The following is a 21,258-nucleotide window of genomic DNA, read 5'->3' as shown; positions in this document are numbered from 1 at the left end:
TCAAGTTTTGGAAGAGGTGGTAATATGACGATGACCAATCTGGTGAATACTGAAGATGTTCAATGCATTCAAAGCACAGTCGTGTATTGCAGCCATGGAGACCATAAACTGGTCCGACGGTGCACTGCTCTGGTTGAACAACCCACCTGTAGTGAATTTTCCTCAGTGTTGGATGTTGAAGGCTCTCCCTTCGAGACACCCCCTTTCTCTCTTGAATTCCTCTTAACAGTGGCAAAAGAAGTAGGAGAACACCATCCCCTAAAGTTGACACCGTGGGCGCTTGGATAGCTGTTGGGGTTAGCCGTGGAGAAACGTGAAAACAGATTTTACTCATTCCAACATGTCAAGTCGCGAGAAAACCAAGATCTTGACGGAATCGTACATTGTACTCCGCTTTTTGCAGCAATATCGTTTGACTGTGGGAAGGGTTATTCCACTTTAAAAAAGCACCGAAACCATGTGGGGTAAGGAATCCAGCGACGAGACAGCGATTCACGAACTAAGCTTCGTCCAGCACCCGATATATGTTCTGAGTTGGTATTTCTTTATATGTAGCCAGTATGTGACGGTCGCCGAACCAGGAAACATTTGTTCCCATACTTCTTCACCTTCATTGTCATCGTACACAGACCACATGAAGCAGTTGTTGCCGTACGTATTGATCTAGTGTGTCACCGTACACAGACCACATGAGGCAGTTGTTGCCGTACGTATTGATCTAGTGTGTCACCGTACACAGACTACAGGAAGCAATCATTATCATCCTTCTTGAGCTAGTGTGTCACCGTACACAGACCACATGAAGCATGTTTTGCCATACTTCTTGATCTAGTGTGTCACCGTACACAGACCACAAGAAGCAAGTTTTGCCATACTTCTTGATGTAGTGTGTCACCGTACACAGACCACAAGAAGCAAGTTTTGCCATACTTCTTGATCTAGTGTGTCACCGTACACAGACCACAAGAAGCAAGTTTTGCCATACTTCTTGATGTAGTGTGTCACCGTACACAGACCCCAAGAAGCAAGTTTTGCAATACTTCTTGATGTAGTGTGTCACCGTACACAGACCACAAGAAGCAAGTTTTGCCATACTTCTTGATGTAGTGTGTCACCGTACACAGACCACAAGAAGCAAGTTTTGCCATACTTCTTGATGTAGTGTGTCACCGTACACAGACCACAAGAAGCAATCGTTATCATCCTTCTTGATCTAGTGAGTCATCCTTCCCAGACTACTGTAGCCTTACATCTGACGTGGCTGCTTGCACTAGTCCCACTACTAGTACTTTTAAAGTGCCCACTGAGATACCATGCCGCAGTTTAACATGAATACCCCACTCAGTCACAGTATACTGACTCCAAGCCGACCAGTCCTTGTTTTAGCACCTCAATGCCAAGCGCCAGACAGGATAACAACAAGTACCATCTCTTAACGTCTATTGGTGTAACACTGCCGGGGATCGAACCCCGTACCTTCCGCTCTCCGAGTAGACGCGCTACCACTAGACCACAGAGGCGGTCTTCTTCTATGTGAGGCTTTGTTCAATCAACTTTTTTATGTGGATATGCACATTGGATATCAATAAGAAGATGACTGTGTCTAACCGAGCTGATGTACCTTTCTTACGTGTTTGTCAAAGCTGTGGTGAGATATAACCTCTGCAGCTAGTGCAGCTATCGTTTGAAGTGTTGCATGTGAATAGCGCAAAGCAAGGTGTTTTTATTTAATTATTCCCCGTTGGGATTCAGAGGCATAGGGGTACGGTTGATGTTGATAGCTAGCTTCATGTTCGCACTGACCCGAATACCTTATTAGAATGGTCCGTATTATTCTTTGTCTGATATGAACACGCAGTGAATGCTCATGGCACTACGCTCTTATTACCTCGATCAATGGATCACTGTGCACTCGAATTTCATTTTCAGCTCCCTAGGGAGCCTACACTTTGGAATGTATTTTCTATACATTCATGTTAAGTGGACTTGCATAAAGGCATTTTTGCATTTGTGCGAAAGGCACGGGTTCGAACCCTCTCCTTGAAACAACGTGATGCCCCACGCTGTGATATTGCCGGATTATTGCGGCGTGAAGTCTGACTCAATCACTAACTCACTGTTTATTTATCCTTGCGCTCCCATCAAAGTGACGACTATACTGACACAATACGCACAACGCAACAAAGACAACCAACGCACGGGGATACGCCGCCTGCATATCGGCACGGCAAACAAAAGGACATCAAATATGTATGAACATCACCAGCATACAGACATGATTAGTATACGGACATCACCAGCATACAGACATGATTAGTATACGGACATCACCAGCATACAGACATGATTAGTATACGGACATCACCAGCATACAGACATGATTAGTATACTGACATCACCAGCATACAGATACGATTAGTATACAGACATCACCAGCATAAGGCATGATTAGTATACCGACATCACCAGCATACAGACATGATTAGTATACAGACATCACCAGCATACAGATACGATGAGTATACAGACATCACCAGCATACAGACATGATTAGTATACGGACATCACCACCCCACAGACACGATTACTATACGGACATCACCAGCATACAGATACGATTAGTATACGGACATCACCAGCATACAGATACGATTAGTATACGGACATCACCAGGATAAGGCATAATTAGTATACAGATGTCACCAGCATAAGGCATGATTAGTATACGGACATCAACAGCATACAGACATGATTAGTATACAGATATCACCAGCATACAGATACGATGAGTATACAGACATCAACAGCATACAGACATGATTAGTATACGGACATCACCAGCATATAGATACGATTAGTATACAGACATCACCAGCATACAGATACGATTAGTATACAGACATCACCAGGATAAGGCATGATTAGTATACAGACATCACCAGCATAAGGCATGATTAGTATACGGACATCACCAGCATACAGACATGATTAGTATACAGACATCACCAGCATACAGATACGATTAGTATACGGACATCACCAGCATACATACATGATTAGTATACGGACATCACCAGCATACAGACATGATTAGTATACGGACATCACCAGCATACATACATGATTAGTATACGGATATCACCAGCATACAGACATAATTAGTGTAAGAACATCACCAGCATAAGGCATGATTAGTATACGGATATCACCAGCATACAGACATGATCAGTATACTGACATCACCAACATTCAGATACGATTAGTATACAGATATCACCAGCATACAGATACGATAAGTATGCGGATATCACCAGCATACACATACGATTAGTATACAGACATCAACAGCATACAGACATGATTAGTATACGGATATCACCAGCAAACAGACATGATTAGTATACGGACATCACCAGCATACAGACATGATTAGTATACGGATATCACCAGCATACAGATACGATTAGTATACAGACATCAACAGCATACATACATGATTAGTATACAGATATCACCAGCATACAAATACGATTAGTATACAGACATGATTAGTATACGGATATCACCAGCATACAGATACGATTTATATACGGATATAACCTGCATACAGACATCATGAGTATACTGACATCACCAGCATACAGACATGATTAGTATACGGACATCACCAGCATACAGACATTATTAATATACGGATATCACCAGCATACAAACACAATTATTATCTGGACATCACCAGGTTACAGACATGATTAGTATATGAACATCACCAACATACAGACATCATGAGTGTACGGACATCACCAGCATACAGACATGATTAGTATACGGACATCACCAGCATACAGACATGAGGAGTATATAAACATCGCCAGGATGCAAACACGATTGTCATGTGGACATCACCAGCAAACAGACATGATTAGAATATGGAAATCGCCAGCATACAAACACAATTACTATGTGGACATCAGCAGCATGCAGACATGATTAGTATACGGACATCACCAGCATACAGACATGGTGAGTATACGGACATCACCAGCATACAGACATGATTAGTATATGGGCATCACTAGCATACAGACATGATTAGTATACTGACATCACCAGCATACAGACATTATGAGTAAATGGACATCACCAGCATACAGATACGATTAGTATATGTACATGACCAGCATAGAAACATGATTGGTATACAGACATCACCAGCATACAAACACGATTGGTATACATACATCACCGGCATACAAACACGATTGGTATACTGATATCACCAGCATACAAACATGATTAGCATACTGATATTATCAGCACAAAATCACGATTAGTATACGGACATCAGTATACAGACATGATCAGTATATGGACATCACCAGCATAAAACACGATTAGTATATGGACTTCACCAGCATAATAACACGATCAGTATACGGACATCACCACGACAGAAACACGATTAGTGAACTGAAATCAGCAGCATACTGAAGAGATAGGCATACAGACATCACCAGCATACAGACACAGTGCGAATATGTGGATAGACACTACCTCAATGTGGATATCATAAGTATACGGATGCGGTGACTTGGCATCCATACGGACATCCAATACATACGGACATCCTATGTATACGGACATCCCATACATACGGACATCCTATGTATACGGACATACTATGTATACGGACATCCGATATATACGGACATCCCATACATACGGACATCCTATGTATACGGACATCCTATGTATACGGACATCCCATATATACGTACATCCCATGTATACGGACATCCTATGTATACGGACATCCCATATATACGGACATCCCATACATACGGACCACCCGTACAAACGGACATCCCATGGATACGGACATCCCATGTATACGGACATCCCATGGATACGGACATCCCATCCGTATGAACATCCCATGTATACGGACAACCCATGTATACGGACATCCCATCCATACGGACATCCCATCCATACAGACATCCTATACATACGGACATCCCATCCATATGAACATCCCATGTATACGGACAACCCATGTATACGGACATCCCGGGTATACGGACATCCCATACATAAGGACATCCCATCCATACGGACATCCCAGGTATACGGACATCCCATACATACGGACTTCCATCCATACGGACATCACATGTATACGGACATCCTATACATACGGACATCCCATACATACGGACATCCCATCCATACGGACATACCATACATTCGGACATCCCATCCATACGGACATCCCATGTATACGGACATCCCATCCATACGGACATCCCATACATACGGACATCCCATACATACCGACTTCCCAGGTATACGAACATCCCAGGTATACAGACATCCCATACATACGGACATCCCATCCATACGGATATCCCTTTCATACGGACATCCCATACATACGGACATCCCATACATACGGACATCCCCTACATACGGACATCCCATGTATACGGACATACCAAGTATACGGACATATCAACTATACGGACACACCATGTATACGGACATCCCAGATATACGGAAGCCCTTCAAACTAGCAGTAAGTCATTATGACACACTTGTATGCAAACACCGCATGACAGACGGACTGAACACTCCTAATTCTACACCAGATACTATTAAAACAAACAACCGCCTCCGTTGTCTGGTGGATAGAGCCTCTTCCCAGAGAGCGGAAAGTCAGTGGTTCGATCCCTTGTCGGGTCGTACCAAAATGCGTTGAGATATGGTGCTTGTTGTTACACTGCCTGGCACTCGGCATCAAAGAGTCTAAAGTACTGGTCTAATCAGTGTCAGTAGAATGTGTCTGAGTAGGGTATCCATTAAACTGCCGTATGGTAGCACTAAAAAAATATTAGTCCGGACTGGCACAAGCAACGCACGCACGCGCGCATTTCTACATAAGTTAAACATCCTTGAACATGACATTAAACCCCATTTCGCATTGAAAATGCCATACATCTAAATGAATTCATTTCCACCCACGCCTCCCAATATTACAACGGGGCCCACCAAAATGTGCGTCCTACATTGTACCCATGTGGGGAATCGAACCTGGGCCTTTGTCGTGACAAGTGAACGCTTAAACACTGCGCTACCCACCGCCCCTAATTCAGTTTGTATCCGAGTGAGAGATTTGTAGTTTAAACGCCACCACCTACACATGTCTCGGCAAGCACCGTTGGTCATTTTCGAGAAGCCTACAACTCCGGTTGTTGATGCCATAACTTCAAAGGAACTTACACGCACACGCACACGCACACGCACACGCACACGCACACGCACACACGTCACTACATAAGTATAACATACTTGAACATGGCATTAAATCCCATGTCACTTCACAAAAAAGTCACCTTTGATAGCGATGCCGATCATATTCACCTTTATAAAAAATGGCAATCATGACAACCTTATGTCTGTACAATCAGTTCACGAGCTGAACCGATATTCCAACATCCCACAAGCGTCCTACCAGAATAGTGTATAAAAACATTCACAAGAGCCTCGGGGAGTCTAGCACCCAGCTTAGGTCCCGAATTTGCACTGGTTGACACTTACGAACTTCTTTCATTGATTTATGAGCAATCAAAATCGTGGCATCTCGTAGCTCATTGATATAGTTAGCAAGTAGGTCAATCTCGATGTACACCCAGCACTACGTGAATAAGGGGGGACTCTACAGCACTCCTTGACCCCGGTTAAAGACAACGCACATTTCACACAGGGATGACAGGCGGGCTTTTTTGATGTTTGACGACCTTGACCTTGCATATTCTGTTTTGTTTTCATCGGCGGTGCGCGGCCCACTGCTTCATTAAGGTAAACACGACCACTGGGTTGTTTTTAAAGGAAGGGTTTGGCAAGGGGATTGATTATTTGGCTTGGCATTGAATATTGAAAACATGATATGTCGTACACAAATGCACATGTTCTTTTTAATCTTAAAGAACCCCCGTATGGACGTAGTGTGCGTTTAATGGATGGAATGTACGTTTAAAAGATGTAGTGTACATTTAATGGATGAAGTGTACGTTTAATGGATGAAGTGTACGTTTAATGGATGGAATGTACGTTTAATGGATGAAGTGTACGTTTAATGGATGGAATGTACGTTTAATGGATGAAGTGTACATTTAATGGATGGAATGTACGTTTAATGGATGAAGTGTACATTTAATGGATGTAGTTTACGTTTAATGGATGGAGTGTACGTTTAATGGATGTAGTTTACGTTTAATGGATGTAGTTTACGTTTAATGGATGAAGTGTACATTTAATGGATGGAGTGTACGTTTAATGGATGAAGTGTACGTTTAATGGATGGAGTGTACGTTTAATGGATGGAGTGTACGTTTAATGGATGGAATGTACGTTTAATGGATGTAGTGTACGTTTAATGGATGAAGTGTACATTCAGTGAATGCAATGTACGTTTAATCGATGAAGTGTACGTTTAATGGATGGAGTGTACGTTTAATGGATGGAGTGTACGTTTAATGAATGCAATGTACGTTTAATGGATGTAGTGTACGTTTAATGGATGGAGTGTACGTTTAATGGATTCAGTGTACGTTAATGAATGCAATGTACGTTTAGCGAATGCAATGTACATTTAATGGATGTAGTGTACGTTTATTGAATGTTGTGTACGCTTATTGAATGTTATGTACGCTTATTGAATGTTGTGTACGCTTATTGAATGTACTGTGCGTTCAATGAATGTAGTGTTCGTTTAATGGATGCAGTGTGCGTGTAAAGTATGCAGTGTACGTTAATGAATGCAATGCACGTTTAATGGATATAAGTTTAAGGGTTTTCCGTTCTTATGACTCGTTGCCAGCTCATTCCAACATATAGGGTATACTATAGATACAGGCCGAGATGTGTTGATCCTAGAAGAGAACATACTTGTGCATATATATTCATTACAGTTGCAAGCATTATCACTGCGAACCTTTGATAAAATACATAATCTATTCTTTTCATTTTCAAGTTTTGTGAAACTTTACACCTGTTATTGGAAAGTGTCAAAATGTAAACACGCTCGATATATACGCTCAAGTATTTCACTGTACAATAATGATCTCGCATAACCTGAGGCAAACACTACTTGCTGTGAACACAGAAGTATTGTAGCCGTTGTAATACCACGTCCTGGGGACTGCACTGAAGCGCATTTATTGGACTTCGCCTTTGGTTTATGTCTGCGGGCAATGCAGAATTGTTAAAGATGCATAGTTGATATGACACGTTTAATACTCACTCTTAACATCTTACAGGTGATTAAAGTGGATTTTACACATTACAATGTTTTGTCATCGAGGTTTAATGGAGAAAATAACCAGGGCCTATTCTACAAAGCGATCTTATTGCCACGAACATCGTCACTCCCATACATTAACACAGACTAACGATAGTCGTTGCGTTAAGATCGCCATGTGAAACGGGGCCGAGATGAATGGATTACTTCAGTAAACCATCGATGTTTTTAAAGATACTGTCATGGTCAATGTATGGCCAGGTTCTCTTTGCGGAGATGTGAGATGACATAATTGTGTATCTTATGTTTAACTAGTTATGGATATTGGAAATCGCTCGCTACAGTGTTTAGGTAGGGAACACAGATATAGTTAAACGTTGCTGCAGTGTGAACATCTTTTAGTAAACTCCATTAAACGTATTATATCCTATTAAACGTTAGGATACAATTCTATACAGTCTATACAAGGTGCTTAGGGCTGAGTAGAGGTTATTTCGTTTACATCTTCCAGAAAAAAATGAATGCACCACTAGTCGATCTAAATTGAAAATTCAGTAGGATTTATTTTCTGATTATCTGATCTTAAATGTTGTTTGAATCCTAACATATTTTGTTATGAGGCATCTTTTAATCGTAAATATATAATTACTTATTTCAAATACATATATTTATTGGCTTTTTGGCAATGCCGTGATTGACACTGCTTAAATTGTATGTCTCGTCATACGTTTCTGTCACAGTGTCATTACAATTGCATCTCTTATTTTGTGACGTTATTCCCTATTGGGGCTGTGGGGTAGCCTAGTGGTTATTACCTTTCCTCGTCACGCCGAAGGCCCAGGTTCGAATCCCCATGTGGATGCAATGTGTGAGCCCATTTTTGGTGTTCCCCACCGTGATACTGCTGGAATATTGCTAAAGGCGGCGTAAAACCACACTCACTTACTGGTTATCTATTCCCAGATGAGGAAAGAGGGTTATGAGGAAGCCCGGTGGTTAATGGGCATATGCTGACATGTGAGTAATGTCCCGCGTTCTATTAGAAGAGATGATACACCTAACCACAACTACGTCCTTGCAATCAGTGCACGTTGTCTTCCACGCCATGTGAACGTCGTCATGACGTTATGACGGTTCCATGCCACACGAGGCGACGACGGGGTGCTTGAAGTCGACACGCCGTCACTAAACCTCGTATTATCTTACACATCTCTACTAATACCACAGTGCCATTTGACGTTTAACTGAGCATGAATGAACACATCAGCGGTCAAATTATGGTCACATGACATCCGGAATGTAAAATGCATTTTTACCCTTTGTATCCTTTGCTTCATTTTGACCCTGATACCGAATATAGAGTTTTTTAAATAGTTTTTTTTAGCACTGTCCCAATATAATGATAAACGCTCTTCATATTTTCCCTCTAATATTATTAATTGTCATGACATACGTTCCATTTGCTTATCAAATAGGAGTGTGAGTGAGTTGGGTTTGAGTGAGTGAGCGAGTGAGTTGGGTTTAACGCCGCTTTTAACATTATTCCAGTTATATCACGGCTTGTCAGCTTAATGTGGGAGGAAAGCCCGAAGTGATGCAGGTCTCAGACGTTTACCACTTCGGTGAAACCCACGAGCACGGGTATGGTGCTGACAAACCTAGAAACATAATCGGGGCGAACCGGTATTCGAACCAACAATCATAGGTTTCTGGCGTGCCCAAGGGACGCAACTCTTCACAGCGAATCGTGGCGCCTATCAAATAAGAAGAAAACAATATTTATGCTGCTAAATGTCCGTATTGTATGTTCAAGAACCATGGAAATATCAAACAATAAGTTATGCCCAGCGCACATGTGTACAATCTATAATATAGGAAAATTCATATGTTGTCTGGGTCTGTTGGCCAAAAGAACAATAAAAGATTGTCATTGTCATTAATTTAAATAAATTAAAAGCATAGATTTACAGCTGTATAAAGAGTTGCAGTTTTCATCATTAAACCTGACTCATTTCGTATTTCCAGCTCTCGCTTGCCGACCTTGCCGTTTATGACGTCATGGAGTATCCCCTTGACCAAAGGTCGGACATTCTTAAGGACAGCCCAAAGGTGAAGGCACACCGAAATCGAGTGGGTAGCCATGACAACATTCACAACTACCTCACAAAGCGGGTCAAGACTGTCATCTGATTATGACGTCATTCATTTATGACATCATCACGACGTCATCTTCTTGGCTACGTACGTGTATACATGGCAGCATATTCAATATCGCACGGTTGTTGACAGATTTGTGTATGAATGTTATATATTGCATACGATTTGACCAGAAATAGTAAGATATTCATTTTCGCGAAGAAATTCCGTCTCATAGATGCGTCGAGGTAGCCCAGTGGTTAAAGCGTACGCTCTTCACGTCGAACACCCGGTTTCGATTCCCAACATGGGTTCAATGTGTGAAACCCACTTAAGGTGTCACCGCCCTGATATGCCTGGAATATTGCTAAAAGCGGCACAAAAGCATGCTTATTCACCTACTTTCAGTTACAGTTAACTTTACCAAAACATTCTTCACATTTTTGAAAAGATGGCATGTGTGACATCCTTTAAACTTTTGTCCTGAAATTTTTTTCAACTGTCTTATGTTCTCCAGTAATTGTTGAAAACGTTTAAGATTGCACCGACTGTCACATTATTCATTTACGTTGATACTATTTCTATCAAATCGTATGCTTTTCTGTAATATAATATATGACTGTACCAATCAAGTTAGTAACCGATTGGATCCACTGACTAGCGTGTGTAAAACACGTGAGAATACATAATGCGTCGCTATATATCTCAGTTACATAAAGTCTGTGTGTCCAATATAACAGCAATTACGCTGCTCGTTAAAATTGGCGTCTTAGACATACATTGTCTTAACCCTTAATACGCTAATATACTGTTATCACAGAAAGGCGTTTTTGGTAAAGAGTAGATGGAAGTTAAATTCAAACTCAGACATTGTTACTTTCACATGACTTTTAAATGTGTACTTTCTTATTGTAATGTGTATTATAGCTTATGGACCAACCATTTCATTTTCGGGATGGGGATTGGTCACTGCTCCAAAATCATTTTATTAATAATAATAACAAGAAGTGCATTTATAATGCGCTAGATTCCATTTACCACATGGATACTCATATCGCTAAATTATTATGCCCCCTATGAAAGAAGTCTAACAGTTTAATTAATTTGTTCAGGTCTTCCCGTATATGCAGCTAACAATTATTTTATTGTTTAACTCGAAGGGCCAATACTTCCCCCAGGTAACTCACCCTCACCGGACCTAATCCCCACCCCACCCTGCCCAGAATATAAAATGCTCGGTCGTTACAATTTTTGTGTAAAATAGTCAAAGTCAAGTATTCCTCTTCTCATCTAATCTTTTAAATGGGCATCGATGATATATCGATGTATGTGTAAAGAATGTTCATGTATATTGAATGCAAGAGGCAAATCTTGCCACTACCCAAAGAATGATTTGCCCGTGAAGAGACTTTTTGTTTCACAAACACATCCTCATCGTTGGTGTAATGTAATTTTTCGATTTATAAGATATACGTTCTAAAGAAATGCCTATTATCAGAATAGTGTCAGTGCAAATGTTGGCATGACAGCTTCCCGTAAACCCTTTTACGGGTGCTTCAAAGGATATTTCATTAATATTATGGACGTTGTTATGTATAATTATGTTTGATGGAATATAGGATCTTCTTTTACATGTTTTTTTTAAAAAAAGGCCAACACATATTTTTTTCGAAACAAGACAGTAGCTAACAATGATAGATATTAGATATTTGTAGTTAATTTTTCTGCATGTTATGATTCATATCTCAGAACAATTCTCGTACAAACGCTGTCATAACGTTTCCCGAGGACCTTTTACAGGTGCTTCAAATGATGTTTCAACGAAAAGTGTTGTAATTTCATTCAGTTATAATTAATTCATATGAGAAATAGGTGCTATCTTAACAGGATATGTCTTTCGGTTTGGGACAAAATAATCATTTTAAAAACAATACAATAGTTACATCAGCGATTGGTATGTGCTTCAAAATATGTAAGTTTATATAAGTTTATCTTTTTCAATACGGGTTATTTTAGGAAAGTTTACCACAATACCTATATGTCACAGGAGGATTCAGTATCATGTTAGTTTAGCGATTGTACTGTTTGTCCACTGTATATAGTCATATGTATAACACTGATTCATCCCTTGTCACGAACTTATAAATCAGGATTAGTTGTTGGAATAAGAACACTGCCCGATTAGTTTTTTATCAACCTTGTGCTCAGGAAGCTACTCTGAAAAAATAAACATTCACACATATGCTTTGTCGTTATATAACAACATAAGCTCCACTTAACTACAAAAAAATGGAAAATTAAACAACAACTTTCAAATAATTATCATGTTTAATCTGTAAATTAAATATTCTTGGGGGAAGGTGCGAAGAATATCTTTTTCAGTCAGTTCTTCAAGACAATTTGGTTCTCTTATCACAGGATGCTAACAATTAATTTTTACTCTAAAATATTATTTCTAGAACATCCAGCATGTCTATTAAAAAAAGATCACACCGATGTAACTAAGATCATATTCGGGTAGACCTGTAGTCCGCATATATACGGTATCCACATATAAAATATGTATATTTACAAACATAGGGCACAGCAACGATTTATTAAATGTTATACGTATTTTTTACAATATATAGCCTTTACACGTTTTTTAACATAAATCTCGATGCTTATATACCTTAAAGGAATTTATTAATTCGTATATATACTGACCTGCAAAGGAAACGCACCCTTTAACTGCATTGAATATTTAACTTGTTCAATGATTGTATGACATCTGAGTAAGTACAATACAGATATTAACATGACATCATCTTAAATACATTACATTACGGCATGCAAGGTTAAGTATTTCAGCTATGATCAAATTTCTGTGAGTCAGTAGTGTTGTTTTACGATTTGAGGATCATGGCACGTCAAAGGGACACAACTCGTCTAATTGTGGAACCTGGACTCGGTCATCCTGTCCAAAACACGAAAATGAGATTTTGTCATGTTAATATGCCAGGGTGTCTCTGTTCCCCTTATGCATTTTCAAAGGGCCAATTGTATAGACTTCATAAAATATATTTCAGTATTGTAGCCATTAAGGACCATATCCTTAATACTATTTGTGACATCTGAGATGCACAAATACGTTTCCATGTTCTGGTATATCAGTTGTGGACGCAGTTCCTCTTACCAAAGAATAGTCAGATAATGCCCCTTGCTCTAGTTCATTCATTTGAGATTCGAGTATAGTCAGACGCAGTCCAGCATTGTACACTTGTGCCGTGCAGAGAATTACGATTAGGTTTATATGCCACGCAAAGACATTATCTTATGTGTAGCCAAATAAAGGCAGCCAAGTCACTGGTTCATGTTTAGAGTAACCTGTTCTTGCCACCTACAAAAATATAGACAGAAAGAAAGCTAAGGGCTGTAGTACGGGGAATGATTCGGAAATAATAAGAAAATACAATCCATGTATATTTATATGAAAAGTAACATTTTCCCACCATATGGATGCACAGAGTACTTGATTCTCGACCCCTAACTCACTGTCGCGGTGGTAGAGTTGTGAGTTTTAGGGTTTTGGTTTTAAAGGTGAGTGCCTTGTTGATCTTAAAGGTGACTAGACTCCGCCAAATTGGCAGTCCAACAGATTTAATTTTGGTTGTTCAAACCCAACTTTGTTTCCCATAAAGCACTAATTGCACCGTCGAGACTATAATGAACATGGGCAAAAGACCTTGGAGAGTACAGTCAGCAATGTGGTTCCCTTGCCTTGTAAATTCAAAGCGCCAATGCCAGAGAATAATCAGTCTCGATTATCTGCCGAAACAGAAATCATAAGACGTAAAAGGCAAAACAGTGATGCCATTATATGGATGGATCACTGAAATTCAGTGATGGCTCCAGGTGTTCGCGAAAAGGGTAAGCTGTACCTGCTTCTTACGTAATAGTGTTATTTGTATATCTACAGAGGACCAATCTCAAAACGTCAACAAGGCCTACCCATTACCTACAGCAATTAACGTTTGGCTAGCTCAATGGCTAATGTTCAAATATGTTTAATCCCAAACTTTGGAAACATGGCATCAGTAATAGGCGTCTTTCCCATGTCTCTTGTCCCATACTTTGCTTGACAGTAGAGGATGGGGAAGATTACAACAATTGTATGGAGGACAGCTTCTTTATTTCTGTTGAGACGTTGCTCTGCTGATACTGGCTTTTTTTTTATCATATGATAATTACCCCTTTATCGGTATATGACATAAGTTCCTTTATCATCACATGATACTAATCCTTTCATCACTACCAGCTCCTTTATCAGAACATGAAAAAGCTCCTTTGTCTGATCATTATTCCAGCTCCTTTATCAGAAAATGAAAACATCTCTTTTATCAGTAGATGTTATTACCTCCTTTACCTGTACATAATAGCAGCTCCATTATAAGAACATGAAAAAAGCTCCTTTGTCTGATCATTATTCCAGCTCCTTTATCAGAAAATGAAAACAGCCCTTTTACCAGTAAATGTGAATATCTCTTTCATTAGTACATAATACCAGCTCCTTCATCAGTACATAGGAATGCCTCCTTTATCAGTAGATGACAGCCCCTTCATCAGTACATGGTACCAGCTCCTTTGTCCGATCATTATTCCAGCTCCATTATCAGAATAGGAAACCAGCTCCTTTATCAGTACATGGGAATACCCCTTTTATCAGTAGATGACAGCCCCTTCATCAGTACATGGTACCAGCTCCTTTGTCTGATCATTATTCCAGCTCCTTTATCAGAACAGGAAACCAGCTCCTTTATCAGAACAGGAAACCAGCTCCTTTATCAGTACAATGGAATACCCCCTTTATCTGTAGATGACATCAGCCCCTTTATCAAAATGATCATGATTCCTGGTCCTTTATCAGAACAGAAAAAGCTAATTTATTATCCTGCCAGTACCTACTCCGACACACCCCAACAGTGACCCTTGAAGATCCGGGGTAGAATGGGTCTCCAGCAACCCATGCTTGCCGTGAAAGGCGACTATGCTTGTTGTAAGAGACGACTAACGGGATCGGGTGGTCAGACTCGCTGACATAGTTGATGCATGTCATCGATCCCAATTGCGTGGATCGATGCTCATGATGTCAATCACTGGATTGTCTGGTCCAGACTCGATTATTTACAGACCGCCGTCATATAGCTGGAATATTGTTAAAAGCGGCGTTAAACCCAACTCACTCACTCACTCATGTAGCTCGAGTCTCACTTTTGTATGAAGTGTAATGGTAGAAATAAACTATTTGGATTTTATTGTATTGTGCGCAAAAATGTCAAACACCCCCGGTCCAGATCCTTTAGCTGTGTTCTTATCAAACATAGTGTTATACAGTTGCTCAATCAATATTTATGGAAAACGAAAAAGCTATCTTTCTTCTGCCTTTTTTGCAAGTAACAATATGTCCTTTCGTTGATTGTACAAGGAATTACGAACACTTTATCGTTATTTAAAGACGATAAAAACTGTTAGCAAATAATTGAAATTTATAAATAAGACTTGAGTTCTTTAAATCAAATTGTGTGACTGCTTTCAGGCAAATTGTCCAAGGGCACCAGTAAAAAATGTCCGTCAGGTCAAGACGCCTTGGTCTAAATGGCGATATATTGTTGTCTACATGTATGTCATAGGTTTTATAGCATATATATAATTAAATGTATATTCATATATCAGAGATTTGTGTATAGTGTTTCTAGACAGTGTATTCCGCCGGACAAAGTTTAATTTGGTGATAACCAGTATGTGTTGTCAGATTTGCGGGTGTTGTTGAGCATTTGATACCCAGACATTTCATTTGGAACAACCTAATTAGTAGAATGTGGAGTTGCTAGAAAGTTGTTCTTACAAATATTGATTAAATTTATATATGATTAATGTGGTATTTCATTTTGCCAATTTGGAATTGAGAGCAAAAAAATACATTAACAAGAAAGTATTGATACGCAGTGAAAAGTCCAGAAGAATTTCCTATCTCACTTAACGACTTTTTTCAATTAAATTGCGCCCGACTCTCTCATTCATTTCCCAAATGACAACAAAGCTACCCGAACAGTTTTAATTATTTTGAAGATCTTTTAAGAGAACTTATTAATATTTTATACAGCTCATGCCCTCAACTTCCACAAGAGATCGTATTTCCTTTGTAATGACAATGTATTAATTGCTAGGTTTAGGTTAAAACGGTGAATTTCGTTACTATTTAGATATGATATAAACCACTTGTTCTTTAATTTCCTATTGAAACAGAAGTACAGGAGCTTTGAGGTGAAGAACGACGTGTTATATTTGTAAACAAATGTTTTGACCTGGATCAATGCCGAGGAACTGAGACATCTAACTTACAAATATCAAAAACCAGAAACATTTAAATTCTAAACTTGCCTTAAGTGACATCTGTTTAGTTTCTGATGATTTTAAATGCGATAGTTACATGTGATATTATTTTACAGGGAACATATTTCCTCGACACCGGCTCCAATTGACTATTTCAAGACCTGAACGGCCCAAGCATTTTAGGGCATCTCGATATTTTAATTTTGGCAGGGATTTGATTTTATTGTTATCAGTTTTAAATACTTCATTATCTCAAACATTTATATTTCATGTTACAGAGGAAATAAAGATTATTTCCATGCAAGTTGTGTTGCTTTGTTGTTTTGAGGCACGATTTGGGCTGTCGTCTAAGGCAATGCAGAGTTGCGCCCCTTACACGTGCGAGGATAATATAATCGTGAGTTAGTTACAGCATGCCGTGGTAAAGCTTTCAACACGTTTTAAGTTACATATATGAGGAGGACAATTCCAAATCAGTGACAAAAATGATGTCCGTTGTAATTTTTACTTAAACATTGTGCGACGTATAACTTGAAAACTGCTTCATTGAATCTTTTCAAATTTAGGGTGAGGCGAAAGTTGAGGTGAAATGGGATTAACATCGCGTCCAGGGTTATTGCACTTATATAGCGATGTGCATGCACGTGTGTGTATGGCTGCTTGTACTAGTCCGGACTAAAGCTGATTTTATAGTACTAGCCCACTCAGATACCATGCCGAAGTTTAACATGAATACTATGAAGACACAGTATACTGACTCCGAGCCGACAAGTCCTTGTTTTAGCCCCTTAATGCCGAGCCAGGCAGGGTAACAACAACTACCATCTTTTAACGTCTTTTTTTAACGCCGGCATGACGCGGCCGGGGATCAACCCACGACCTTCCGCTCTACCCTCTGATCACGGAGGCGGTCTCAAATTTAGGGAACAGTTTCCATACTAATATAAGAGGTTCAGTGCAAAGTTATGTGGAGTTTCTGAGAAAATATGAATTATTACATGTTATGAACTCATAATATTTTTTACTTCAACATTGGTGCGACCTGTAGCTTCATAACTACTTGGATTCTTTTCCAATTAGGAGTACAATGTCTATACCAATAGGTGAGGTGCAGTGCTAAGTTTGATTTCGATAAGTGGACTTTCTGAGAAAATATTGCTTTTTTCATATTTTGAACTTGTTGGAAATAGAAATATGTTGGAGTCGAGGTCGGGGGTATTAGTGAGTCCTGCTCACATTTTGCCTTGTTTTTGTTGTTTAACGCCGCAATAAGCAATATTACATCTCTTTGACAGCGAGTATATTCGAGTCCAGTGAGCAACGATCCACGTCGTCGGGGTACGATGACACGCAAGTCACCGAGCCTTACAACCAGATTCATTTGGTCGCCTCTTACGACCAGCATAGGCCGCTGGGGAGGCCATCCATATTTAGTTATGTGTTTTTGATCTCCAACCTCAAACAGCAAAAGAGCGGGCGGTCGAAATAAAACAAATATTAGAAATTAATTTTATTTATTGTTTTCCACTAAGTGTGTGACTTATTTACGCCATTTTATAGTTTAAAACACTTGCTACCAGCCTGTAAATATATTTACGACGTAGATCGAGTCGCTTTGCCTTGGAAACGAAGTTTAATAAAACATAAATGAAGAAAGATCAAGCTGACCTGGGATTTTTATGAATATGAAATGGCTGTAGTATGTTTTTTTATAACATCTTGGCATAATTTTCAACAGCGGCGGGGAAAATTGAAATACAACTTTATTTATTTCACGTTGGAATAAAAATTCAGAGATAGGAAACTCTAAAAACTATATAGACAGCCTAACCCGTAAACCCAACAGGATGATATTGATTCATAAGCACATGTGATATAGTCGGAATCGTACAACGGACACTATAGGTGTTCTGTTCATATTATTTTCACTGCTATTGCCCTTTTACGTCCAGTGTAATCTGTTTCGGAAGTATATTTGGACTGATACTTTCTGGCTTTGACGTTTTATATTGTAATTATGGAAATGTTTTTGACGCTTTTATTTAACCAAAATTGTAAAGACCTGTATCACTTCAGGTTTTCCCCCTTTAGTAAGCTAACATGTACATGCCCTCAGATACCTAACATACTTTTTAAAGTGGTGTTAAACCGAATCAATAACTCCGGTATTTTGTCCGATGGGTATTGGCCTTTTCAAAACTGTCTTACACTTTGCTGTGTCTCCTGTGCGATCTTAAGAAGGTTTATCACAAAGTCCATTGGTTTATTGTTTGTTTGTTTGTTTGTTTGTTTGTTGTTTAACGCCGCAATCAGCAATATTCCAGCTATATGACGGCGGTCTGTAAATAATCGAGTCTGGACCAGACACTCCAGCGATTGACATCATGAGCATCGTTCCACGCATTTGGGATACGATGACATGCATCAACCAAGTCAGCGAGTCTGACCACCCGATCCCGTAAGTCGCCTCTTACGACAAGCATAGTCATCTTTTCAACAAGCATGGGTTACTGGAGACCCATTCTACCCCGGATCTTCACGGGTCCATTGGTTTATTGAAAGTGTCAGACCAACTTAAACGACACGGTTTACTCTTGATATTCACTCCGTTGAAAGTGGAAATATATTCTTTTCTTTGCTTTTTAAAAACAAAAAATAAAATAACTTTCAACAATTTACTTATTAACGCTTATCACAATTTAATGTTATTATGGCCAAAACGAGAGGTGAGCGTATGAATGCTCAAATTGCTCTACAGCAACATCTCTTGTGGTTTGGTTACAGCAAATAAAATTGTAAGATGAGAACGGTCTGTTAAAAACTAAAGTGCTGGGTAAAAGACCCCCATGTTTGATGGTGGTTATAAATGAAACAAACAAGAACTGCTTATTAGATGGTGTTGTATTTGATACGGTATCGTAGTTGTGTTTTGGACCTTACATTTGTTGTGTTTCGGCGACTGTGTCCAGCCAAGAAACGTTCTGATAACGTTTGGAATTTTTTGGTCAAAACCCATTTGAAGTTTTTTCATGTACTTTCAATGACTACGGTAGTTTACATTGAATTAGCGAGTCAGTCACAGTCACAGAGAGGTGTAATGCATTGCATAAAGGCAGAATGGCTGACACGATAAACGTGACAAGAGATTTCTGAAGTTGCTGATAAACCCGTGTTCCGGGTTTTTGCCGGTAATGTGCAAATAATCTGTCACTGTTTACCTCATTTCAAGAATCCATTCTCTTGAAAAACGTATGAACGTCTAAAAGTGTTGTTCATACGTTTATGAACGTCAATTTCGCGGTCATGTGACCGTCCTCTCATCCTGTCGTTTAAACTTCACATCCAAATTATAATACAATTCATATACATAAACTGCAGGACGGTTTATATATAAATCTTATCATTGATATGTATTTATCATATAATACCTGTCTGTTTACAATGGTTATAATATCAGTAAGTGCCTTTACGAAATGAAATTTGAGGGTAATTAAAACATCTTGGTTTTTGGGTGCTGATACAGTTGATGCAGAATGTTGAAATAGAGCAGTCTTTGTGGCTTAAGGGCTAAACAGATAATATGGATAATTAAACTATTTTCACAATAGTCAGATGTTATCATATATATATCGCTTATAACGCTGGTTAAATCGTACTGTCACAGTTATTTGAGTAGTCCTAATGAAGCTTCTGGAGAAGAAACACAATGAGTGAGTGAGTGAGTTGGGTTTAACGCCGCTTTTAACAGTATTCCAGTTATATCACGGAATGTGGGAAGAAATCCCGAAGTGATGCAGGTCTCAGACGTTTACCACTTCGGTGAAACCCACGAGCACGGGTATGGTGCTGACAAACCTAGAAACATAATCGGGGCGAACCGGGATTCGAACCCACAATCATAGGTATCTGGCGTGCAAAGGGACGCAACTCTGCACAGCGAATCGCGGCGCCTTTGACGAGAGAGACAATGAGATAATACACTTATTATCAATGATCACTTATGGTGTCTTTAGTTGCCGTATACGGTGTCATATATTTCTGCTAACCTAATATGACACCGTATACAGCAACTAAACAGCATAGCGAATTTATTATGCCGAAAAGTTTACACTATCTGGTATCATGTCAAAATGAAAACGTAACGCTTACAACCTCAGCCTGGTCCCCTGGGTATGCTGCGCGGGCGCTACATTGAGTGTAGCGCCAGCGCAGCATACCTAGGGAACCAGGCTGCAAACCTTGTTGATAATTTTAATTTTAATTTTAACTTTATATAATCTTTATTGAAGTCACGAACGTGATAAAAAAAACATGAACGTCCTTGCACATCAAAATTAATGATATTAAAACACAAAACAGTGTCGAATAACGAATTTCCGTACCAGAATTTCCATGTGAAATATGTGAGGTGGGTGTTGGAAAATCAAAATGGCTGTTACTGACGGTACACC

The 21,258-nt window shown here is 39.4% G+C and overlaps 1 protein-coding gene across 1 annotated transcript in view; it reads left to right on the top strand.

Annotated features, from left to right (window-relative positions):
* LOC139445972 (S-crystallin SL11-like) overlaps positions 1-15,505 on the top strand; it is a 52,129-nt gene extending 36,624 nt beyond the window's left edge. The window contains exon 5 of the mRNA XM_071227221.1: positions 10,325-15,505. Within this exon, the coding sequence (XP_071083322.1) occupies positions 10,325-10,489 (165 nt within the window). The 3' untranslated portion in view covers positions 10,490-15,505. The remainder of the gene's footprint in view (positions 1-10,324) is intronic.
* Positions 15,506-21,258: the final 5,753 nt, after the last annotated feature.

Source organism: Haliotis cracherodii, unplaced genomic scaffold (genome assembly GCF_022045235.1).
Source record: "Haliotis cracherodii isolate W230 unplaced genomic scaffold, xgHalCrac1.p SCAF_6, whole genome shotgun sequence".
Classification (NCBI taxonomy): Eukaryota; Metazoa; Mollusca; class Gastropoda; order Lepetellida; family Haliotidae; genus Haliotis; species Haliotis cracherodii.
This window is presented reverse-complemented; position numbering and strand designations above follow the sequence as displayed.